General features: G+C 44.2%; 1 protein-coding gene across 5 annotated transcripts in view; it reads left to right on the forward strand.

The window, feature by feature from the left end:
* Nucleotides 1-25,808, forward strand: part of DCLK2 (doublecortin like kinase 2) — a 186,012-nt gene that overhangs the window by 151,137 nt on the left and 9,067 nt on the right. For all 5 annotated transcript variants that reach the window (XR_009692908.1, XM_061142474.1, XM_061142475.1 and 2 more), the window contains 5 exons: nucleotides 2,340-2,397; nucleotides 11,708-11,827; nucleotides 12,406-12,552; nucleotides 20,921-21,054; nucleotides 21,459-21,536. Coding sequence is in view for 4 of the 5 variants with exons in the window: in XM_061142474.1 (XP_060998457.1) it covers nucleotides 2,340-2,397; nucleotides 11,708-11,827; nucleotides 12,406-12,552; nucleotides 20,921-21,054; nucleotides 21,459-21,536 (537 nt within the window). In the remaining variant the exon portion in view is untranslated. The remainder of the gene's footprint in view (nucleotides 1-2,339; nucleotides 2,398-11,707; nucleotides 11,828-12,405; nucleotides 12,553-20,920; nucleotides 21,055-21,458; nucleotides 21,537-25,808) is intronic.

Consider the following 25,808-nt stretch of genomic DNA (forward strand, 5'->3'; position numbering starts at 1 on the left):
TGTTCCCTTGATATCTTTAATTTTCTTGAAGAGATCTCTAGTCTTTCCCATTCTGTTGTTTTCCTCTGTTTCTTTGCATTGATTGCTGAGGAAGGCTTTCTTATCTCTCCTGGCTATTCTTTGAAACTCTGTGTTCAAATGGGAATAACTTTCCTTTTCTCCTTAGCTTTTCGCTTCTCTTCTTTTCACAGCTATTTGTAAGGCCTCCTCAGACAACCATTTTGCCTTTTTGCATTTCTTTTCCATGGGGATGGTCTTGATCCCTGTCTCCTGTACAATGTCACGAACCTCCGTCCATAGTTCATCAGGTACTCTTGTCTATCAGATTTAGTCCCTTAAATCTATTTCTCACTTCCACTGTATAGTCATAAGGGATTTGATTTAGGTCATACCCGAATGGTCCTGTGGTTTTCCCTACTTTCTTCAATTTAAGTCTGAATTTGGCAATAAGGAGTTCATTATCTGAGCCACAGTCAGCTCCTGATCTTGTTTTCGCTGACTGTATAGAGCTTCTCCATCTTTGGCTGCAAAGAATATAATCAGTCTGATTTTGGTGTTGACCATCTGGTGATGTCCATGTGTAGAGTCTTCTCTTGTGTTGTTGGAAGAGGGTGTTTGCTATGACCAGTGCATTCTCTTGGCAGAACTCTATTAGTCTTTGCCCTGCTTCATTCTGTACTCCAAGACCAAATTTGCCTGTTACTCCAGGTGTTTTCTTGACTTCCTACTTTTGCATTCCACTCCCCTATAATGAAAAGGACATCTCTTTTAGGTCTTAGTTCTAAAAGGTCTTGTAGGTCTTCATAGAATCGTTCAACTTCAGCTTCTTCAGCATTACTGGTTGGGGCATAGGCTTGGATTACTGTGGTATTGAATGGTTTGCCTTGGAAACGAACAGAGATCATTCTGTCATTTCTGAGATTGCATCCAAGTACTGCATTTTGGACTCTTTTGTTGACCATGATGGCCACTCCATTTCTTCTAAGGGATTCCTGCCCACAGTAGTAAATATAATGGTCATCTGAGTTAAATTCACCCATTCCAGTCCATTTTAGTTTGCTGATTCCTAGAATGTCGACATTCACTCTTGCCATCTCCTGTTTGACCACTTCCAATTTGCGTTGATTCATGGATCTAACATTCCAGGTTCCTGTGCAATATTGCTCTTTACAGCATCAGACCTTGCTTCTATCACCAGTCACATCCACAACTGGGTATTGTTTTTGATTTGGCTCCATCTCTTCATTCTTTCTGGAGTTATTTCTCCACTGATCTCCAGTGGCATATGGGCGCCTACTGACCTGGGGAGTCCCTCTTTCAGTATCCTATCATTTTGCCTTCTCATACTGTTCATGGGGTTCTCAAGGCAAAAATACTGAAGTGGTTTGCCATTCCCTTCTCCAGTGGACCACATTCTGTCTATATACCATATACTAATTTAAATAAAGTTTATTCTTCCAAGGTAGGCCGTCAGTGTTACTATGACCACTTGGCAAATGTAGCTTGTGATTGAGAGAACTAATGTGTTCTGAGAATACCACAGTGTTCTTTGTTGAACTGTTCTCCTGAATTCTGAAAGATGTATTTTTGGCATGTTCAGCTTAAATGATGTTAAAGGTGATTAAAGGTTAAATAACATCATCCAGATTCTTGTGTCCAAGGAAATAATGTCTCTCACTCACTTCTCTTACTTCATACTTTATCACTGGAGAAGGAACATGGCAACCCAGTCCAGTATCCTTGCCTGGAGAATCCCGTGGACAGAGGAGCCTGGTGGGCCGTGGTCCACGGTGTCTCAGAGAGTTGGACACGCCTGAAGTGACTGAGCACGTGCAGACTGGGGTGAGACGGCTCCAGGTCTTCACTGCAGTTTGACTGAGAAATGGACAGTGGAAGTCTAGGGACTTCTCAGTTTTGAATTGTGGCCTGATGGGCTAATGGATTCATGTAAAGACATTGATAAAAGAAATTTTTCTGTTACTTTGATTCATTTTTCTAAATTTTATTCTGTCTCCTAAGAGAACTATTTTTTGAGATTTAAGTGTGGGAAAATATCTTTCGTCCAGCTCTGATGCAACAGAATTTAACTATTTTAAATATGTGAGTTACTTAATAATATTGTAATGATTGATATTTATAAAAGGAGATTGACAGTGTGGCTTTGTGGGTTTTTAAAAAATCTTTTTGGGGGGATTTTTCTCCCAGACTCCACTCAGCATCCTCTCTGGTGTATAGAGGAGGAAACCGGTCTGTCTTCCCAGAGTCTGCTGGAGAGGAAATCAGGAAGGATGGTGTCTTTGATGTGTGTCTTTATATGGCCTTCCTCTGTTTATTCATAGGTCAACCGGAAAGGAGTTTGCCCTGAAGATTATAGACAAAGCCAAATGTTGTGGAAAGGTACAGTATATGTGACTGTTTTGTAAAAGAAACTAAAACACTTAGAGCTGTTTGCTGTGGTGAAGGAATTTAGTGGTGATTTGATGAGCTCGTAACAGGAATTAACTGCTGGTAGTATTCGGGGAAACCGTATCATGCTTTTTTTTTTCCTGCCATTTTTCTGAAACCTTAATCCTAAAACAGTATCTTTATTTGATCTTTGTCCTAACCATCGAAAAATGTAAGTTCTCTTCTCTGGGAGATGCCTATTTCAGAACCCAGCCACACAAAAAAAGCTGTGTCAGGAACAGTGAGGGGTCTGAGACTTGACCCTACTTTCAGACTAACAAATTAGCCTTCTAGCTTTGTGGCAGAAGATACAGCATTCCTGCATCAGAGACCAAAAAACAGTTACTCGTGGCATAGCAGGCAGCGTGGGCTCCTTGCTCGCGTTGGTTCCTCTTACCTCCCAAGGCCCATAGTTGGGTTTGCATCCCAGTGGAGGATCCCCAAGCCTAGGAAACCCCAATCTTAGGAGGGAGCCACTAGTATCCTCAGAGGAGGACGTTATTACCCTGGTCAGAAGACAGATCTGTCCTCCTGGCCAGGGCAGACACCGTCTTTGTGTTCCAAGTATGTTTGCCGTACAGACATCCTTGGAAAGATACTTGTAACGAGAGCTGACGCGGGATGTGCGCACACACCGTGGACTGTCTCTCCAAGTGGATGAACTTTTTTCTCTGTCCCACTCTCAAGATCCAGCTGGGGAAAAAAAAATCAAATGGTGGGATGCTGCTAGATTACTGGTATTTTAACTATATTTGAAAAGATAAATATTTTCTAATAATGACGACAAAGACCTTTTTAGATTCCTTTCTGGTAGGTAGCCTAACAGGTAAGAGATCAGGCTCTGGAATTCATGGTCCAACTCTGAACTCCTGGCATTTGAAATGTGGCCAGTCTGAACTGAAATGTTTGCTAGGTGCAAAACACACATCAGATTGTGAAGACTTAATACTCAAAGAAGAATGTAAGATACTTAATATCTTTTGTATTTGATTACATGGTGAAATGGTAATATTTTGAATATTTAAGATTAAATAAGTCATAAATTTTATGTGCTTTTTATATTTTTTAGCATGGCTACTAGAAAATTTAGATTTACATGGGTGGATCACATTGCTGTTGAACAGTGCTACTCTAGACAGATTGTATTAAGTTTAATCCTGTGTCTTCTTGCTGTGTGACCTTGGAAAAATTAGTTAGGCCCTCTGTGCCTCTGTTTCTTCCTAATAACTAATAAAATGCAGTTGTTAATAATGTTTAAGATATAAGTTATTGTGAATTAATTAAGGCATGTAAGATACGTAGAAAAGTACCAGTATATAGTAAAAGTTTAACACTTGTTAGCTGTTAATATTATTAATAGGCCAGAGGGAGTCAGAACTTATAACTAGGGGGACTTGATGTGACAGTGGTGGTCTTATATTTATGGAACTCATAAAACTGTTCTTCATCAGACATTTACAAAATAGTGTATTTTTAACAGAAAACCTAAAATAATTATGGTAAAATTCTCAGAGTCCCAGAATGTAAATCCAATAGGCAAATTTGTCATATACTTTTTTTCTTTTTACTGCATTGTGACAGCTAATGAAGCAGAGTCTGTGCAAAATGCTCCCTTTTCTTTGAATAAGGTTTTTCTAAATTTAATTTTCTTTAAATAATTCTGTGTTTTTTTACCTATCGTGCTGACAATCTGATTACATTTTCAACTGCTGAGCCTTTCTCCGTGTGGAAGTGGGTGTTGCTCTTTGTATCTGATATTGTGTGATTTAAGCAGAATGTGTTGTAATTTGGGGAGCCAGGTTCTAAATAATTGCATTAAAGTATTTCTTCATAAAAAGTTTAAAAAGAATTATGATGGAAAGAATACTGCTTACCTGATTAAAATTTAAGCAGCAGTCTCAGTAGTTGAAAAAAAGATCTTCATGCAAAAAAATACAGTCTGATAACACCAAGTGTTAAGGCAAATGAATAGGCCACTTCAAACATTTGGGTGAAGAAAAAAAAATTGAGGTATTGTTTTTCCTTGTAATTGAATGTCATTGTATTTTTATAATTCATGCTCATATAGTTAGTTTTCACCCTTCTATTTTGCTTACTTGAACAATTATTTCCACATTGTATGAAATTATAATTTCAAAATGTTAAAAAAAAATGGACAGTTGATTACAGTACTGTGTTGGTTTCAGATGTACAGCAAAGTGAATCAGTTGTTTCTTTTCAGATAATGTCAGTATTTCATTGTGGGTCCTTATAGGATGTACAGTAAATCCTTGTGGCATGTCTGTTTTATGTGTAGTAGTTTGTATCTGTTCATCTTATACTTGTTTTCAATAAGTAGATTTTTCCACTGAATTTTATACTTCAGAAAAAATGGTATAGAGAATTTTCTTTTTAAACAAAATCTTCAGGTATTAAGACACTCTCCTGGGGCATTGTTCATTACCTCTGTTTTGTGAGATGTACACAGAAAAGTAATAATGCTGAAAACAATATCTGCCATTTATCAAAATGTAATGTTTATCCAAAATGTATTATCTATCCATTTATCAAAGTGTATTATCTGTCAAGGCTTGGACATTTTGAGAATTTTGCACATTATCTTTAATGACTTGCAAAACAGATGTTTTATAGATAAAGAAACAGAAACCCATATTAGATATTGTGAGATAGCTTCCCAGAAGTCACACAGAGGCGAGCAGTGCTCGGACCTTTGGGTTAGTCCATCGTGCTTCTGCTCCAAGTCCAGTTTCTGCCCTTGTTCCTGTGAGAAGAACCTGGGGGAATTCTTAGCGCCTGACTCTCTGTTTGCTGTTTCTGTGACGTGTATGCGTGTTATTAGAGTAATTCACTGTTTACCTAACATCTGATGTTTGTGTGAGATGCTGTGCTAGGAATAAGGTGATTTAACATACAAATTAATCCCAATTCTGTAAGGCGTGTTTGGGAGTTCAGGGAAGCAGATGAGAAGAAGCAGATGCTCAGTGGCAATGCCTTAGAGAAAGAAGTGTTGGAGCTGAACTTGAGTGGTGGGTAGTGGCAGACTGCAGTCCATGGAGTCACAGACAGTCAGATGTGACTGAATGCGTGTGTGCATGCAGGGCTTAAATAGGCAGGGATGACAGAAGGGCCTTAGAGGCGGTCAGCACAGCCTGAGCAGGGGCCCGGGAGGTGGAAAGCACGTTGGGTTCTTCCAAGTAGGAGATTTTCTTAAATTGAAGTATAGTTCATTTGTAATGTTGTGTTTCTGGTTTACAGCAAAAAGATTCAATTATACATATATTTTTTTAAATTATAGGTCATTACAAAATAGTGAATATAGTTCCCTGTGCTATGTAGTAGGACCTGGTTGTAGTAGGAGTATACTGGTTTGTATCCGTTAATACCAAACTCCTCATCTATCCCTTCCCCACCCCGTTTCCCTTCTGGTAACCATAGTTTGTTTTCTGTATCTGTGAGTCTGTTTCTGTTTCGTAGATAAATTCATTTGTGTCATATTTTAGATTCACATACAAGTGATTTAGGGCTTCCCTGGTAGCTCAAACGGTAGAGGGTCTGCCTGCAATGCAGAAGACCCGAGTTTGATCCCTGGGTCAGGAAGATCCCCCGGAGGAGGAAATGGCAGCCCACTGCAGTATTTGGTATCGTATGGTGTAATATATGTCTCTGTCTGACTTACGTCGCTCAGTATGATCATCTCTAGGTCCATTTCGGTTGCTGCACATGGCATTATTTCATTCTTTGTATGGCTGAGTATGAGGCTTCCCTGGTGGCTCAGAGGATAAAGCGTCTGCCTGCAATGCGGGAGACTTGTGTTCAATCCCTGGGATGGGAAGATCCCCTGGAGAAGGGAATGGCAACCCACTCCAGTATTCTTGCCTGGAGAATAGAGGAGCCTGGCGGGCTACAGTCCACAGGGTTGCAAAGAGTTGGACACGACTGAGCAACTTCACTTTCACTTTCATGGCTGAGTATATTCCATTGTATATATGTACCACATTTCCTTTGTCTGTTTATCTGCTGATGGACATTTAGGTTGCCTTCACGTCTTGACTATTGTAAATAGTGCTGCAGTGAACACTGGGGGCATGTATCTTTTTGAATGAGCATTTTCTCCGGGCATATACCCAAGAGTGGGATTGCAGGATGATATGGTAACTCTACTCTTGTTTTTTTTTTAAGGAACCTCCACACTGTTCTCCTTAATGGCGGCACTAATTTTTATTCCCACCAACAGTGTCTGAAGGTTCCCTTTTCTCTACACCCTTCTCTAGAATTTATTATTTATAGACTTTTTAATGATGGCTATTCTGACCGGCGTGAAGTGATACCTGATTGTAGCTTTGATTTACGTTTCTCTGACAATTAGCAGTGTTAAGCGTATTCTCATGTACCTATCGGCCAGCTGTAAGTTTTCTTCGGAGAAATGTCTTTTTAGGTCTGCCCATTTTTTGATTTGGTTGTTTGTTATTTTGAGTTGTCTGAGTAGTTTATATATTTTGGAAATTAAACCCTTGTTGGTTGCATTGTTTGCAAATATTTTCTCCCAGTCTGTAAGTTGTCTTTTTCTTTTGTTTGTGGTTTCCTTTGCTGTATGAAAGCTTATAAGTTTAATTAGTTTATTTTTGCTTTTATTTCTGTTGCTTTGGGAGACTGACCTAATGTCAGAATGTTTTGCCTGTATTCTCTCCTTGGAGTTTTATGGCGTCCTATTTTGTATTTAAGTCTTTAAGCCATTTTGAGTTTTTTTGTGTGTGTATGGTATGAGGGAATGTTCTGACTTCATTGATTTACACACAAAGTAGGAGATTTTTGCAAGATCTACCTTGGGGCCAGATTTATGGAGGCTTTTGAGAAGGCTATGATGTTGATAAATTTAAGAATTCTTCTATGCCTAATATTCTAAATGATAATTGTTCTGAATATTTACTGAATTCCCACAGTGTGTGAAGCCTGGCGCTTTCTGTAGTGTGCTTAGAAGTGGCCCTTCCTTCTCTTTCTCCCCAGAGTTCTGCATTCATTATCTACATGTTATGGGTCGGGGCAGGACAAAAATCTAAATGTATGCTATATTAGCTTCCTGAGGCTGTTGGAATAACTTCCCAACCAGCTTGATGACTTACATTTTTCTCACTGTTTCAGGGGCTGAAGTCTGAAATCCACTTGCCCTCTGCAGGCCGTGGGGGGAAAGCTATCTGTTCCTTGACTCTAAGTAGCTTCTGGTAGCTGACAGTATTCCTTGGCTTGGAGGAACACATCACTCCAAATTCGGCCTCCATCTTCACATCTCCCTCTCTTCTTTGTGTTTATTTTTCTTCTGCTGACTGTGAAATTTCCCTCCGCCTCTGTCTCGGAAAGACACTTGTAATGGCACCCAGAAAATCTACAGTGTTTGCTTTGTGCAGTGACTTTAATCACACCTCCAGAGACATTCTTTTCCTCAAGTTCAGTAGTATTTACAAGTTCTAGGCATTAAGACCTGATAACTTTTTGTGGCCATTATTCAACCAACCACAGTCATCACATATAACTATTGAACATCTCGTCTCTCTCAACGTGTCATCCTCAGTGGTGCTCACCCCACAATATACATACTGGCTGTAAAACTTGCAACAGTGGGCAGTGAGTGATGTGATTACTCAAGAATGAACCGTGCTGGTTCCTGGAGAGCAAGGTAGACAAAGACCTCCGAGAGAGCAGGGTGAGAACTGCGGCTGGAGTGAGCGCAGGGGGCTCTGAGGACAAATTCGAGGGTTTCCTAACCCAGCTGTGGTTAAGCAGGGGAGGCTACCTGGAGGAGGTGAGATCCCCCATCATTCTGAGGAATGAATAGGAGTTCACCAAGAAGTGGGGGAAGAAAGTTCCAGACAAAACTGCCTTTGCAGATGCCTGGAGGCCTAGAAAAAAATTGGCAAAAGGGGTAAAGAGGGAATGGGCATATTTTGAGGCTACTGAGAAGGCGGGGGTGGGTGACTGATGAGCTGGGCAGGAGGACGCGGGAGGGAGGGTCAGGGTAGAATGCCCTTCTGCTCCGGGCACCCAGGTCCATTCAATGAGACAAAGGACACAGGCAGGAAAGACTGGACGCTAGACGAATCGTTTGGTTTGGGAGCATTGTTTATTCCCCAGATCCATTTGTCTCTGGCTCTGTCTATCTGTCTCTCTTTTAGATGTTAAAAACTACCCTGGCCAAGGATAAGGCTGTACCCTTTGCCAAGTTGGCAGTTTTCTTTGTCATTTATTCTCACACACAAAACCATGGCATACCGCCAGGAAATGATTCATATGTAAATTATTTGGAGTTAGAATCATGAATCACTTAACATAAATAATGGTGGGTGGTTGAATAATGTACGTTCAGTACAGTTCGAGACAAAAGTGATGTTCATCTTGTATTTAGAAATATTTTTCTGGAAAATGTAACCTAGGGAGGATGTATTAGAAACAATGATTACATATGGGCTGTATAAGAAGTAGGAAGATAACATTTGTAAAGATTTTTGTGAACTGTTCGTTTTGCTTCTGAGGATGGTTTACTTTAAAAAGTGGATTGTTCCTTCAAAGACATTTTTACAGGCATAGTCAGAGGCTGGGAAACAAATAGGCCCCACATCCCAACAAAACCCTTCAGTATGTGCACAGAATACTAGGCATTGTCGAGTAGCATACAGCAAGCCAAGATAATAAATAGTGGTGGAAAAAATGTTGTTGGAATATCCACTTAATATTTGAAATGTAACACGGCCGGAGGCCCAGGGCCAAGTTACACAGTGCGTCCCAGAAGAGGCTCTGCTGTGCCTTTGCATGAAGAAGATGACTTTGGAGAGGTGCAGGCTCCCTGCGTTCTGGACTCTTTATTTTAGCTCCAGTCAGTGCATTTTTGGGGTACTGGTGATGCAAATTATTTTATATATGTCCCTGGAAATTAGCATCACATGCAGAGCCCCTACATAGAGGTACATTTATAGACTCTCCCCAACCTCAGGCGATGGAGAGGAGGGAGGAGAACTGACATGATAGATCCATTTAGCTTCAAAATCAAATGCCTGTTTTTCTCCTGTGTCGACTTGGCGTCACACAGAGTGAAATAAACTCATTCGGTTGCCTTTACCTGTTCACAGAGGTACAGCCACCTCTGCGGTTACTGTGATTAAGGACTCGGTTGGCACAGATGAGCCAAAGGCTTCTAAAGACGTGTGTGAACACGGCCGGTTTTCTGAGTCTTTGTCCCCGTGGCCACAAGGGCTTGGCTGCCCAGCCACTCGCCCTGGGAGCGCCCAGGGCTCTGTGCCCGCCTGGTGACGCCGCCGCCTGGAGGTCAGCGCCGTGCGGCTGGGGCCGGGTCGGCAGCCCGGCGGCCTCTCCACCGTGCTCGGTTAGGGTCTGAGACCTGCCACCCTTCCCCGGGTGCCAAGTCCGGAACCAGCTACGTCTTCCCAGCTCTCCTCATGAGTAGGCATAGGTGCTCCGCTTTGCACGAAGCCTGGTGTGGTCCTGCCTTGAGCCTACCTCAGGCCTATGCTTCCTCTAGTTCCAGCCTTTCATGGAGTCAGTTTCAGCCTGACAGCTGTCATTTTCATTTTGAAAGATTCCAAAAGATGTGGGCTTGGAGGTCAGGAATCTAGGTTTGCATCCCCCGCCCCTCAAAGAACTGCTCTGAGAGTAACTGTGGAGACGTTACTCAAGCACCCTGCACAGTGACAGAAAGGGACTCGTTTCCTAGGGAATGTGGTTCTTTTCTTTCTCCTGGGTGCCTGCTAAGTCACTCAGTCATGTCCGACTCTTTTCGACCCTAGGGACTGTGACCCGCCAGGCTCCTCTGTCCACCAGATTTCCTAGGCAAGAGTACTGGAGTGGGTTGCCATGCCCTCCTCCAAAGGCTCTTCCTGATTTCCTGAGGCTTCTGCATTGCAGGCAGATTCTTTACCACTCAGCCCCCAGGGAAGCCCCTTTCTCTCCCCTGCTTCTGTTTAACATTTGCGCTGTCATTTGCTAACATTTGGACAAACACGGTGCATTCAGCATTCAAAAAACAGGAGTCACCATGTACAGGAGGGTGCAACGGACTTCTGTCTGGATATTATTTACTTGCTTGTTATAATTTATGCTTCCGTCTATTGTCCAGAAATATTTGAGATTGCTTTGAGTAAAAATACACATATGCATGGAGGCATGGAGATAAGAGCGGAACCATAAACGGTACACTGAACTAGAGATAAGATAATGATCTTACTACTGCAGTGGGACATTCAGTTTAGCTCTGAGATCCATGAGAGCAGAGGAGACACAGACACACATTATGGATATATATGCACGTATGTGTGTTTAGGTAGCAAATGATCGCTCTTATAAGGTAAACTTACATAAAGAAAACTATTTGAAAACCTAAAGTGTATAATAGGGCAATTATCAGTCTTACAGAACATTCCCTAAATAATTCATTATCACAGTTAACGGGGATCAACAAATGTGATATTATTGAGAGATCTTTAATGTTTCATAATAAAACAGAGCAGTCATTGTTCATGATTCATGGGCTGGCATACTAAGAATAATTCCTTAATGCCGTGAGGAAACATTTTGCTATGGTGCTGTTCCCAACCACATTGCTCACCAGGACTGACAATCAGGTGGTATTTTCAGAGAAGTGATTAGAGTTGAAATGAGGATGGTGGTCACCTACTATGTGTTTCCTGACTTCTGAAATATAAGATAAGGAACATCTATCTGGTGAGTGGTTTCATACCCAAATACAGTGGAGGAAAGTTTCTTTTTTTTTTTTTTTTGAAAGTTTCTTTTTCACAAATTTCAGCACATAATTCAAATTCATGTTGGTAAATAGTTTAAAAGCTAAAAATGTTTATAAGGCTGGAAGTTGTATCCCATAAGTATGCCAAATTTTCTTACATGCTGTCTTCATTTCTGAGTGTGTACTGAGAGGGAAAAGTAATTCCAGCTGCATTACAAAGCACAGTGTGGCAAGCCCAAGCTTTCACAGCATCATGAGCTGTTAAAGTGTTGGAAACGAAGACGAGGTAGGAGGGAGCGAGTCTAGCGGTCCACATAGCACACCGCGCCCATTGCGGGCTGTTTGAAGTCCTTCCGTTAGCTTCAGTGAGCTGCCACGCTGGCTTGGCTTGTCCGCAGGGTGCGGTTTGTCTCCGCTCCTGCAGGCTCAGATCCACAGCCTGTGTTGTCCTCTGGCACGCAGGAACAGAGCCTGTTCCGTCGTGTCTGATCCATCCCTCTAAATCCTTTTCCCCAGGAACATCTGATTGAGAATGAAGTGTCGATCCTGCGCAGAGTGAAGCATCCGAACATCATCATGCTGATTGAGGAGATGGAGACGGCCACTGAGCTCTTCCTGGTGATGGAACTGGTCAAGGTGAGAGGTGGAGAGATCCCAGGAGAGTCTGTCAGTGCTGGATCCCAAGACTGGGCAGTATTCTGAGAGACCCTCACTGGAAATGCACGTTGCCGCCGTGAGACTTTCCTTATTTATGAAATGGATCTTTATTCATTTGAGCAGCACTTGTGACATTCTTTTTCTGATCTCCTTCAGGCTGATGAGCTTTGTTTGTCCCCTTCATAGCCCTGCCACTGTTGATTTTTTTAATTAAACTTATTTTTATTTTGTATTGGAGTATACCTGATTAACAATGTTATGATAGTTTAAGGTGGACAGCAAAGGGACTCGGCGTCCTTATACGTGTGTCCATTCTGCTCCAAACCCCCTCCCATCCAGGCTGCCCCACGGCATTGAGCAGAGGTCCCTGGGCCGTGCAGTAGGTCCTTGTTGCTTCTGCATCTTAAACATGGCAGTGTGTACATGTCCATCCCAAGCCCCTAAGTATCCCTTCCTCCCACCCTTCCCCCTTGGTAACTGTAAATTCGTTCTCTGAGCCTGTGAGTCTGTTTCTGCCACTGTTGATGTTTTGATGTGCTCTTTTACATGTTCTCCAGGGTGGAGATCTCTTTGATGCAATTACCTCCTCAACCAAGTATACGGAGAGGGACGGGAGCGCCATGGTGTACAACCTGGCCAACGCCCTCCGGTACCTGCACGCCCTCAACATCGTGCACCGGGACATCAAGCCCGAGAACCTCCTGGTACGTCATCTCTGCCTTTTCCGTTCCAACTCAGGCCTCTCTCCCTTTAAAGTGACGGAAATCACGTGCAGACAGTTATGTGCAGACTGTGACATTTTAAAATCTACACCAACCCTGCAGGTCAGGGGCCAAGAGAAGTGAAATCTAGAAAATCAAGTCAGTGACCATAAAGTCTTAATGGATTCCTTGAACTGATCTGCACTTCCACGTTTACTGTTTACCAGACATTAGAAAGCATATTTTCTTTCTTCTTTTTTTGAGAAGTTCTTTATTTGTGTATTTACTTTTGGCTGTGCTGGGTCTTTGCTGCTGTGGGCCTTTCTCTAGTTGTGGTGCAGGGGCCTCTCACTGCAGCGGCTTCCCTTGTGTGGAGCGTGGACTCTAGGGCTGGAGCCTCAGCAGTCACAGAACACGGGCTCAGTAGCTGCACAGGCTCAATCGTGGTGGCTCAGAGGCTTAGCTGCTCCGCGGCACGTGGGATCTTCCGAGACCAGGGATCGAACCTGTGTCTCCTGCATTGGCAGGCAGATTCTTTACTTGGGAGCCGCAAGGGAAGCCCGGAAAACCCATTTTCATTTGTGTTTTAATGGATGGTACTAACTGGAGAAAGACAAACAAGAAATTACTTTATGAGGCAAAAAATTCTGATGAATAAATTGGTGACAGAATTAGAGGCTCATGGGAGACAGACGTGGAAGGGTTCATTTATGTGCAGGACAGAACTCTGAAAATATAACATAGTCCGTTCATCTCAGCTTTACGGGTATGGAAATTGAGCCCCCGGGATGCTGACTTTTCTTGTTTGGAAGTCTCCTTTGTCCTGTTGCTCTGCAGACGAGAGTCTTACTTTGTTACGGAGCTCAGCTTCACAGTCTGGTCCCAGTTCTCCCTTCCAGCCTCTTGTCCTGGTCCTCCCTTCCCTACCCATCTGGCCAGCATGGCACTCACCTTCAAGCCAGATGTAACTCACTGCATGGTGGCCTTAATCACTAGATGTAGCTTGCTGACTGGGGACAGTCCTCATGTCTACATTGTAGGGAAATGTAAGAGAAGGCAATTTCTGAGTTCTCCGTACACAGATCCACCAGAACACACGAGGTACTTGGCCTGTTCCCACCTTTCAGGGCTGAGCATCACCATCATCATCCTTACTTTCTGGCAGGTGAGGTTATCTGCATCTCCTGTATCATGTTCATCCACACACAGGTTTCCCGAGGCCCCCAGAGTGGTGAAGACCAGACTTTTATCAGCAGTGGTAAACCTCATTGTTGATGTCCAAACTGGTCATCATAAAGTGACACGATGCTCAGTTGGTAAAGAATCCACCTGCCCATGCAGGAGACCTGGTTTCGATCCCTGGAGAAGGAAATGGCAGCCCACTCCAGTATTCTTGCCTGGAACATTCCATGGACAGAAGAGTCTGGTGGGCTATATTCCTTGGAGTGACAAGAGTTGGACACAACTTAGTGACTAAACCGCCACCATACTGGTCTCGTTTGCAGCATCCTGTCCCCCAGCAAACAGGTTCATCTCATAAGATACCGAACAAGGCATGTCTTCTTGACATCACCCCAGCCTCCCTGAGCAGAGGCAGTCAGTCCTGGCCACCTCTGGTTTCTGCTGCACTTACCATGGTTCTGTGAGTTTATCATTTATTTATCTGTCATTTTCTCTAGGTCAGTTCAGTTGCTCAGTCATGACTGATTCTTTGCAACCCCATGGACTGTAGCACGCCAGGCCTCCCTATCCATCGCCAACTCCCAGAGTTTACCTCAAACTCATATGCATTGAGTTGGTGATGCCATCCAACCATCTTATTCTTTGTCCTCCCCGTCTCCTCCTGCCTTCAATCTTACCCAGCATCAGGGTCTTTTCCAGTGCATCAATTCTTTGCATCAGGGGGCCAAAGTATTGGAGTTTCCACTTCAACATCAGTCCTTCCAATGAACATTCAGGATTGATCTCCTTTAGGATGGACTGGTTGGATCTCCTTGCAGTCCAAGGGACTCTCAAGAGTCTTCTCCAACACCACAGTTCAAAAGCATCAATTCTTCGGTGCTCAGCTTTCTTTATAGTCCAACTCTCACATCCATACATGACTACTGGAAAAACCATAGCTTTGACTACATGGACTTTTGCTGGCAAAGTAATGTCTCTGCTTTTTAATATGCTGTCTAGGTTGGTCATAACTTTTCTTCCAAGGAGCAAGAGTCTTTTAAGAGTCATTAAGAGTCTTTCATGGCTGCAGTCACCATCTTCAGTGATTTTGGAGCCCCAAAAATAAAGTCAGCCACTGTTTCCCCATCTATTTGCCATGAGGTGATGGGACCAGATGTCATGATCTTAGTTTTCTGAATGTTGAGTTTTAAGCCAACTTTTTCACTCTCCTCTTTCACTTTCATCAAGAGGCTCTTTAGTTCTTCTTTGCTTTCTGCCATAAGGGTGGTGTCGTCTGTATATCTGCAATCTTGATTCCAGCTTGTGCTACATGCAGCCCTGCGTTTCTCATGATGTACTTTTCATATGAGTTAAATAAGTACAGTGACAATATACAGCCTTGATGTACTCCTTTTCTTATTTGGAACCATTGTATTGTTCCATGTCCAGTTCTAACTGTTGCTTCCTGACCTGCATACAGATTTCTCAAGAGGCAGGTCAGGTGGTCTGGTAATCCAGTCTCTTTAAGAATTTTCAAGAGTTTGTTGTGATCCACACAGTCAAAGGCTTTGGCATAGTCAATAAAGCAGAAGTAGATGTTTTTCTGGAACTCTCTTGCTTTTTCAGTGATCCATCAGATGTTGGCAATTTGATCTCTGGTTCCTCTGCCTTTTCTAAAACCAGCTTGAACATCTGGAAGCTCATGGTTCACATACTGTTGAAGCCTGGCTTGGAGAACTTTGAGTACTACTTTGCTAGCGTGTGAGATGAGTGCAATTGTGCAGTAGTTTGAGCATTCTTTGGCATTGCCTTTCTTTGGGAATGGAATGAAAACTGACCTTTTCTAGTCCTGTGGCCACTGCTGAGCTTTCCAAATTTGCTGACATATCAAGTGCAGCACTTTCCCAACATCATCTTTTAGGATTTGAAATAGCTCAACTGGAATTCCATCACATCCACTAGCTTTGTTCATAGTGATGCTTCCTAAGGCCCACTTGACTTCACATTCCCGGATGTCTGGTTCTAGGTGAGTGATCACACCATCATGATTATCTGGGTCGTGAAGATCTTTTTTTGTACAGTTCGTCTGTGTATTCTTGCCACCTCTTAATATCTTCTGCTTCTGTTAGGTCCATACCATTTCTGCCCTTTATTGTGCCCATCTTTGCATGAAATGTTCCCTTGGCATCTCTAATTTCCTTGAAGAGATCGCTAGTCGTCCCCATTCTCTAGATAGTAAGCACCCATAGAGCAGGTGAGTGTTCAGTCACCTATATGTCCTGGGTGGTGAATGAGCGCACAGTGGGTGAGAAATCAATGGCTGGTGACTGACCGCTGATGGTCACTCAGCTCGCCTGAAGCTCACACTCACACGCAGGTCTTCACGCCGTGCGTCCCGCGTGCAGCACACCAATGATTATTGAGCAGAGTGTGCTTTGATGGGTAGGCTTTGGCCCCATTCTCGGGCCCTCCTGATCCACAGTTGCGTTTCCCCTTTGGATAGTGCCGTTTGATCATTTTTCAGCATCCACTTAAAAGCATGTGACGTCTGTTTTCCTACCATCTTCTGCCTTGTTTTTCTGTTAGGAAAGTAAATACCCCTGGTGTGTAGAGCACGATGTGTCCTGGGGCATGGCGTTCTGACCTCTGAGGAGGGTGGGGACAGTGGCGAAGCAGGCCTCGGGCACGTGGGGACCTGGTGTCCTGCTCCTGCACCAGGAGCTGCGGGGCGCGTCAGCGTGCCCCCAACTCTGCCCCGCTGGCCGAGTTTGAACGTGAGATTCCTGAGCAGAGGTGACGGGGCTCCCCGGGTGTTCCCGAGGACACCCTACCCTCCACACCTGTCTCACCGCGGGGGTCGCAGATACTGAGGGTCTCTAAGGGCTCGGGCGCTGCAGGGCTCGAGACGCAGCGGTGATGGCAGCGCCTGCCCCCTCGGCTGCTCCCGTGGGGGGGCTCCGCGGGCCGGTGAGCCCTTCCATAGACCCAAGGGTGTCCTGTCCAGCCCACTGATTCCATCCCTCCCCACCACCCCATGTCTCCACCTTCCCACTCACGCTTCCTTACTGTGCGCGCAGGCTCAGGACCCCCTCCCTCATCCTTTGCTCTCGTTTCCCATTAGGGAAGAGACTGTGATGGGGACTGCCGGCTCCAGCCTGCCGAGTCTCCGACGGCGATTGGGAGACCGGAGTCAGGGCCTCGTCTGCCCCCGCTGCCCTGTCCGGGTATCGCCCCCGACCCCAGCCCCGCTCTGCCACCCAAAGGGAAGAAGGAGGAGGAGGAGGAAGAGGAGGAGGAGGGTGGTGAGCCTGCACGAGGTCTGCACAGGGCTCCCGTGTGACACGCGAGGCCCGTGGGGTCGGGCCGTGGACACTTCACCGCATGTCTCAGTAAGATGTGCGTGCCACTGCCGACCCAAGGGGACCCCGGCAGACCTAGAGACAGCCAGCAGGCTGGTGTCAGCCTGGGGTGGGAAAGTGCCAGTGCGGCACTAGGAGCCCGTCCACGGAGGGACTGCCAGCCCCTCGCATCTCAGGATCCCGCCTGTGAGCGCCAGAGCGTTCAGACGGCTCATTTGCATCACCCATCTGGCAGCCGAGTCGTGATTCAGACCCTGCCAGCCGAGATGTATGGGTCGCCGTGTCAGGGAGCACTCGGGTGGCCATTAGGGCTGTGAGTTACAGCCCGTGCGCCCGGTCAGAGTTAACTGAGAGAAACCAGTGATAAATCCCGCCTTTCCAGGGCTTCTGGGGCAGGCCGAGGAGAGGGCTGGCTTCTCATATTTGAGGGCCTTCTAAATCACGACGCTGACTTTTTATTTAGAGAACCTGCGGCCTGCAGTTTGTATGTGGGGTGTGCACGCCTTCCGTTTTTCAGTTTTGCATTCTGAGAGCGGCTTGCAACAGGGCGTCTCCGCTGGTGGCGAAGCATCTGAGCCCGGCTGAGCGGCGTTCCCAGGGGGTGCTGGGTTACACCCCACCTGGAGCCTATACACCTGTGGCCTTTCAGACACAGGGGCGTGCAGGGGATGGGAGTGGACTTGCTGGGGTCCCACATGGCCACCTGCTCGAAGCTTGATTTTTCTGGGCCTCGGTTTCCTCATCTATAAAATGGAATAATGCCTCTCTTCCTAGCTGCCCAGCAGGGTGACTGCAGAAGTGCGATGAGGCGGTGTTTGGGAGACTGTGGGACTGGCCCTTCCAGGCCTGCGAGGATGGGCATTACTGAGGAGAACTGAACTCTGCCAGAATGAGGCCTTGGAGTCACTGTGCATTTATCACCTCTTCCCTAAGATTGGTCTCCTAAAGCAAAGCTATGTGTGTACGCGCCAGTGTTAGTTTCTTAAAGGAGTGTCATAAATGTGTGTGTGTGCATACGTGCAGATTTATAGAGGTATATGTATATTTTCCTGCTTTAAAGACAGTCTCCAGCTAAGACCTGAAATTTACATACATTCTTTTTCACATATTTGCCTCTGTGTCTAGCACTGAGGAGAGACGAATCGGATAAAATATTAGTTCAGGCTTGTCTGCCCTATTTGATACGTCCCTTTTGATATTTAGCTAGACTACCACTTGCTCAAATGTTATTCGGTGATTATAGACTCTTCAGTCCCTTTCTATTTATGCTTCTGCATCTGATTCTGAATTCCTTGTAGGGGACGTGAAAAATCGGACTTCTGGGACCTCTGAGTATCCAACAACAGCTCTTAAATGCCCCTAGGCTTCCCTAAATTGAACATCTAAGATAAACATGATTTAAAAAAAAAAAAAAAAGTACCTAATGAGTATACTGTAAAGTTGTAAAAACAAAATGACATTAACAAAACTTCTTTTTTACTCTTATGATACATTTAGAATTATAATGTTCTTATCACTGCAATTGCTTAGGGAATTTCTAAAGTCTGGGTTGCAATAAATGCATCATAAATTCTAACTATAATTCAGATTGTTCTCGTTAATGTTTACATTAAACATAATGGATGGAAAGTCAACCTAGGGCTAAGCATGACTAAGAACCTGGTTTCTGCTGCTTTAGGCTGAATCCTTAGTAGCTTTGAATATGCTCTGCTGAGCTGTGGGCTGACGCAGAGTGATAAATATCTGTGAGGGCCCCCAAATCCTCACCGCCAGTCCTGTGAAACTGGAAAGTCATAAAGATGCTTGCTGAGCATGGTCTCTAGTACATCAGTGTGGAAGCAGTTATTAAAATACCGAGGTGAACACTGTTCCTCTCCAGCTGCTGAGAAGCATCACAAGCGAGAACGGTGTTTCAGTGTCATCCTTTAAAAATGCCTGTTAAGATGGGGGTCATTGACATTGGGAAAACCTGAGGTTCTTGATGCTTTTTTTATTGAAGATTTTATAAATCACTCCCTGTCATTAAGTATCAGACTGATGGATGATGTCGTTAATGTGCTTATCTTGAAAAAATGTCATTTGCTAAATTTTTCTCTTCATTTGGTAAGTAGTGATATAGATGAAAATCTGGTTCAGTTCATAGTGGGATACAAGGAAACACAAACAAATATGTTTAAAATGTAAAAGTAGAGGAAAGATATGACATAAGTACATGTCAGGTTTTACAGTTATTTCAAAATTCAGTGTTTTCAGAATGGACATCTAAGAGGCAAATAGCTTATTAAAACTCATACAGTCAGGTCTCAGATTATGTTCTTATATATACTTGTTTGCTTCGAAAACCATCCATTTAAAATAACTTCCAAACTTTTATCCCATAAGGAAAGTCTGCTTATATATAAAATAAATTTTTCTGAATTATGGAACCAGCATGTGTTCATTGTAAACATTCTGGAAACTTCTGAAAAGTATAAAGAAGAAAAGTATATATATAAAAAAAGTATATATATGTATATATAAAAGTATATATATAAAAAAGTATATATGTAAAATTTTGAATATTCCTTTTTCTTTAATACATTGAATATTTCCCATAGGATTAATGTTGACTTGAATTTTGCTTATTAGTGACTGTATAATATCACTGAAGGGATTTGCTATGATTTATTAAGTCATTAACCTGTTGGCCACTTACGTTGCTTCTAGTTTTTAAAAACCAGAAGATGAATTCTGAGGTTGGCATTCTTGGGTATAACCTTTGGATCCATCTCTGTTCCCTTACAGCAGGTTCTTAGAAGTAAATTTACAGATCACAGGTTATTAAGGAGATTAAGAAATTTACGTAGGACTGCCATACTTTCTAGAAAAGTTGCTTCGATGTCAGCAAACACATCACATCCTCACCAGCATTGTTAAGCCTTTTCCAAGATGATGATCCACCTGATTGAATCAGCCAGTCCTTCCAGGAAAGAAGGAGCATTCACCCCGTCCTGATCTGAGCTTCATCTCATGAGCTAGGGACCAGCTGTTATCCCATTTCACAGATGACAGAACATGCCCAGGGTGGATGAGGGGCTTTCAGGGGTCAGGTCACCAGACAAGTGGGTGGAGTGTTTCATCCTGCAGGCTTGGGCTGTCTCATCCCAAAGGTCATTTTCTTTCTAGATTTCCAAAGTTCTCCCCTAGGTTGTATCACTGTTTATACTCCTCGTTGTCTAGAGAGCAAGTCCTAATTGTATCTTCTAAGCGAAACATGGGTTGGAGAGCTAGTGCTTTAGTGGACAGCCTGTAATGCACACCATTTCTGAGGCTCTTCAGTACCCACCTCCCCACCCTGGCACACACACAGAGAGACATAGCAGAGGCCAGCGCCCTGCCCTGAGGTCGGGGGCCTCTCAAGCGAACCGGGTAAGCCGCCCCCCTCCACCCCTCAGCATGCACGCATGTTCATTCTACTCCTAGGTAAGGGGCTTTTCGCAAAGGTAGGAAATATTTTTTTCATATTTCACACAATCTAAATCACACGCAACATCTCTCAAAAGAAAAATTAGAGCTTTAAAAAGCAAGAGAGGGTCTTCCCTGATGGTCCAGTGGTTGAGACTCCGGGCTTCTAATGCAGGGGCTTCAGATTCAATCCCTGCTCGGGGGACTAAGATGCCACATGGCCATAAAATCAAAACACAAAACTAAAAAGCAGCAGAGCTAAACCATGGCCTTAATATCAGAAGGAGAGGTTTCTTATGATTTGCTGGTAAATGTATCTGTGTCATTTCTGCCCAATTCCAGAGGCTCCCCGCCTTGCGATCACTGAGGGAAAAACACTTCTGAGCATTCGCTGCTTTCTGTTCCAGGTGTGTGAATATCCTGATGGGACCAAGTCTCTGAAACTGGGAGACTTCGGGCTAGCCACTGTGGTGGAAGGCCCACTGTACACCGTCTGCGGCACCCCGACTTACGTGGCCCCCGAAATCATTGCTGAAACCGGGTATGCCTCCTGGGCAGTTGGGTTGGTGCTTGAACTCTGGGGACAGGCATATGTGCCACGACTGCTGCTGTGGATTCACGTGCCTCCCGGGAGCGTGGGGGGCAGGAGAGACTGATCCCTGCACCGTGACTTTGATCCCAGGAACTCCAGTTCATTCTTGTACTTCCAAGAGCCCTGGGGCCTGGACTTCTGTCCGAAGGCCAGTCTTGGAATCCAGATAGTGGAGAGCTTGGGAGAAGGGCAGACGCCTTTGTCCGAAGGGTAGTTCATTCATCTGCATGAAATGAGCGGTTTGGTACTGAAAGGCCCTTTCCCCTAACAAACCAAGGCGAGTCTCAGTCAGCCCTGCGGTGGGTTCGTGGGAGTAGCGTCCTGTCTGTCCTCCCACCGTTCTGTTTCCCCAGCTATGGCCTGAAGGTGGATGTCTGGGCGGCCGGCGTGATCACATACATACTGCTCTGTGGCTTCCCACCCTTCCGAAGGTCAGTGGCTCTGCAAGTGACCATATTTGAACTGTAAACTCTCTCCCTTTGATCTGGAAGCAGACACTCTACTCCTGGCAATCAGGACCAGAAACAGGTCAATAAAAATGTCAGTGACAAATTGTATGAACATACCATTCACTTTTTAATCTTAACTTACCACCTATTAATGTGTATTCTGCATCCGCACTTCTGAGGTGCGGCGCAGGCCTTGCTCTGTGCCTGGTCCCCTGGGTTTCCCACGGTCATTCTTCTGTAAAACTCACCCCGCGGTCCAGTGTCTATGATTTCCATTCCCAGTCTTTTTCAAGAGGAGTGAGAGTTAAAGATCCTCGCCAAGCAATCTGACCCTCCCAGGTAAGACTTTTTCTAGTTCTTAAGGGTTGTCTCTTCTACCTAATCTGACAGTTGTTTTTTAACAACTCACTTGGCAGAGCATTTGACCTGGTTGTTGTAGACACAGGGAACTCATTCTTTTTCAGTTGATTTTGTCCGTTCACATACTATTTTGTTAAGGAGTGTTACAAACACTCTTGGCATTAACAGGCCTGGGAAAGCAGTTTGACCCTGGATGACCGTACACTCACCTGTTGGGAGGACAGGGGACCGCACACGGGGTCAGGGTGTGTGGTGGGGACCCCCCAGCGGTGTATGGACAGGGGGCAGCTAGGGCTTCACCGTATGTCTCTTGACCAGTGCCTTCTCCCTCTGAAGCACATGAACACTTTGAAGCAGATGTTAATCTAATGATGCACGTTTGATTATTTTCCTCTGACTTTTCTTGAATGCTGTTTTCCTTTTAATCTTTCCTTATGGTCATTTGTAGAGTAGCTACAATGGGCCAGGCATCATTCTAAGTTCTGGGAATCGAGTGGGAAACAAACCTTATTCTGTAAGGCCATAGTGTTTATAGTGTGTATTCAGTCAGTAAGTAAAAAATAGATTTATTTCTTCCCTCTCTCCCCCCACATTTTATTACAAAAGCTTTTATTATAGAAGCTTTATTATAAAAACTTTTTATTATAGAGGCTTTATTATAAAAGCTTTTTATTATATGAAGCTTTATTATAAAAGCTTTTTATTATAAAAGCTTTCAAACATACAGAAAAGTACAAAGGTATGATGTTTATCTTTTTTTAAAATGACCTATTTTTAAAATATATTTTTTAACACTGGGTCTTAGTTGTGGCATGTGGAATCTAGTTCCCTGACCAGAAATTAAACCTGGGCCCCCTGTACTGGGGGGCATGGAGTCTTGGCCACTGGACCACCAGGGAAGTCCCTAATGATCAATTTTTAGTTGAGTTGAATAGTTGGTTTTGTTTTGTTTTGTTTTTGCTTACATTAAATACAGGAATAACACAGATGTCAGTCTCTACTTTTGAGAGGCTTATTGGTTTGAAAACACAGCATGAGAATATTGATCAAGCAGAAAAAGTGAGCATGAGTTCATGCCAAGTTGAGGGCAGGCTCAGCTGAGGACTGGAAATCACGAAAGGTTTAAGGAGAGATACGACATTGGAGTGAGACCTCATTCTCCTGGCGTGGCTTGGGTTTCTATAGGTGGAAGGCTCTTTCTGGCCATCCATCAGCATCATGGTTTTCCATCGAGGTCATTGCCAAGGTGGGTTATTCAGACTGTAGGATATGACGTATCTGTTAGTTTTTACTGAAGAATTTGTTCTAAAAGTAGGGGCATGAATCATTCTGAGCCATTCTCCTGCCCTGGGCTGGCTTAGTGGGGGCCTGAGGTCCAGTGTAGCTCCCTCACATGCCTGGTAGTCAGCTCAGTGTCCGCTGGGACCACAGGCTTGACTTAGCCACGTGCCCCCCAGCATCAGAGAACTAGCGTGGGCTTCACGTGACGGTGGTGACAGCTTCCTCAAAGCAGCCAGAGAGAGCAAGTTCCCTGTCCGAGTACCTTCCAGATCTCTGCCTGCTTCACATTTCTTGATTAATGTCCCATTGATCAAATGAAATCAAATAGCTAAGCCTGGGGTGAATGTGGGAGAAGTTTGTGTCCATAGAAGGAGGGAAGTGATTTGTGGCCATTGTTACAGTCACGCGGTGCCCTGCTGGTCTCAGTGATGACTTGCTTTGGGAACCAGTCAAGTGCAGAGGACAGTGGGGTTTGATAGCCGGTAACCCAAGGGCCAGGGCCTTCCCTGGTGACTCAGTAAAGAATTTGCCTGCCAATGCAGGAGATGTGGGTTCTATCCCTGGATCAGAAATGGCCGCTGGGGAAGGAAATGGCAACCCACTCCAGTATTCTTGCCTGGAGAATCCCATGGACAGAGGAGCCTGCTGGGCTGCAGTCCATAGCATCGCAAAGAGTCAGACCTAACTGAGCAAGCAACCACCAACAACAAATCCAAGGGCCATTTACAGCAGAGTTTCCCTCTGTGGTTAACCCAAGTTGAGAGCAGCTGGAAAAGGTATGGAGGAGCAGTTGTAGAGGAATATGTGCTCACAACTCCCTCTAGTGTTTCCACTTGCCAGTGCAGCCTAGAAGTTTGTTTTCTTTGACTTCCTTTTTACTGTTTAACAAAAGAGAGACTGGAATTAACAATATGTATCTATTGTGACTTGTTACCTTGTTCTCTCTGTGGGATATTCAGATCAGTCTGGCTAATCAAAAGCAGTAAAAGTACATTCTGAAAGCTGCTGCCTTAGAGGTTATGTTCAGATGCTGGTCCTGTAACTCTAGATAGCTTACCTCTGAAGATGTTTTCCCTCTCATATCATGTTGTGATGAAAGAGAATTTATTATGTTACATGTTCGTTGTAGAAGCATCTTCATAGTGTACAGAGACATTCTGGATAGATTTTATAACCTACTATAATATAAAATACTTACATATTTTATATACCATATATATCAAACTATGGAAATGGTCCTTTAAATAATGACAAATGACTACGGTTTAGGATTAAGCAAATCTGCATAAATTTGCTTCTAAAATAAAAGTCTTTCAACAGATATCTCAAAATATTTTCATTGTTTTCTAAAAAAGATTAATTGAACCCAAAGCTTTTTAATTAAAGTTGTTCCTTGGAATTGACAGTTTGAGCTTCTTTAACTCTAGCATCTCCCATTCTTTCAGGATTTTCGGGCATTAGTCCGAGGCTGACATGTAATATTTCATTGTTACTGAGAAGAATGTTGCTTTTCCAAGGTTTAGGTATTGCCTAAGGAAGTCTGTTCTTAGGGCCACTGATAACAAATAACATTTGCCTGACTATCCTGAGACATTTGATGTTTCTCTTAAACACACACCCATACCCCCTTTAAGTGAAATGTTTTGCACATCATTTGTGAAACAGCTTACATTTCTCAGGTTACCTCGTCTGACCTTGGCAATGGAAATAGTGTGTACACAGAGTCTTTTGCTGTTTTCAGAGTTTTTCTTACTGGGCGTTTCTGGACTTACAGCACTGTACTGTTTAAGAATTAAAAAGTGCTTGAAGCATCTCAGCCAGCTGCTGCTGCTGCTGCTGCTGCTAAGTCGCTTCAGTCCTGTCCGACTCTGTGTGACCACATAGACGGCAGCCCACCAGGCTCCACTGTCCCTGGGATTCTAATCCAGGCAAGAACACTGGAGTGGGTTGCCATTTCCTTCTCCAATGCAGGAAAGTGAAAAGTGAAAGTGAAGTCGCTCAGTCGTGTCCAAGTCTTCACGACCCCATGGACTGCAGCCCACCAGGCTCCTCCGTCCATGGGATTTTCCAGGCAAGAGGACTGGAGTGGGGTGCCATTGCCTTGTCCGGTACACTGTTAATGGGAATGTAAATTAGTGTAGCCACTATGGAACATAGTATGAAGTTTCTTCAGCCAGACTGTAGCGTATAAATGTGTTAATCCATCCAGGGAAGGTTTGATCGGAGGAACTTTTATTCTGTGACAACTGAGAAGGGCGCATTCTCTGCAGGTCTGCTCTGGCGAGGGCCGCCCAGAACCCCAGGGCTCTCGTAGTTCCCAGCACGGGTCCTCAGGGTGCCCCTCTAGTTGCCCAAATCCTGGGATTGTGTTGTTGACTCAGGCTATTTTGCCAAGAACCTAAATCCTGCAGACACACACCCAATGTTTTAGCTGTTTGTTAACAAAATAAAGACCGTGTGTGTTAACAGAAGCTATTTGAGATTCCAGAAGAAGACCAAAAGGGAGATGCATGCCATCATAGAGAGGAATGGCTAAAAAGAACGATTCTGGAAACAGATGACTTGCTATATCTTCTTCTAACATTGTCTCCTGGGGTCCTCCGATGTTCTGAA

Source organism: Dama dama, chromosome 5 (genome assembly GCF_033118175.1).
Source record: "Dama dama isolate Ldn47 chromosome 5, ASM3311817v1, whole genome shotgun sequence".
Classification (NCBI taxonomy): Eukaryota; Metazoa; Chordata; class Mammalia; order Artiodactyla; family Cervidae; genus Dama; species Dama dama.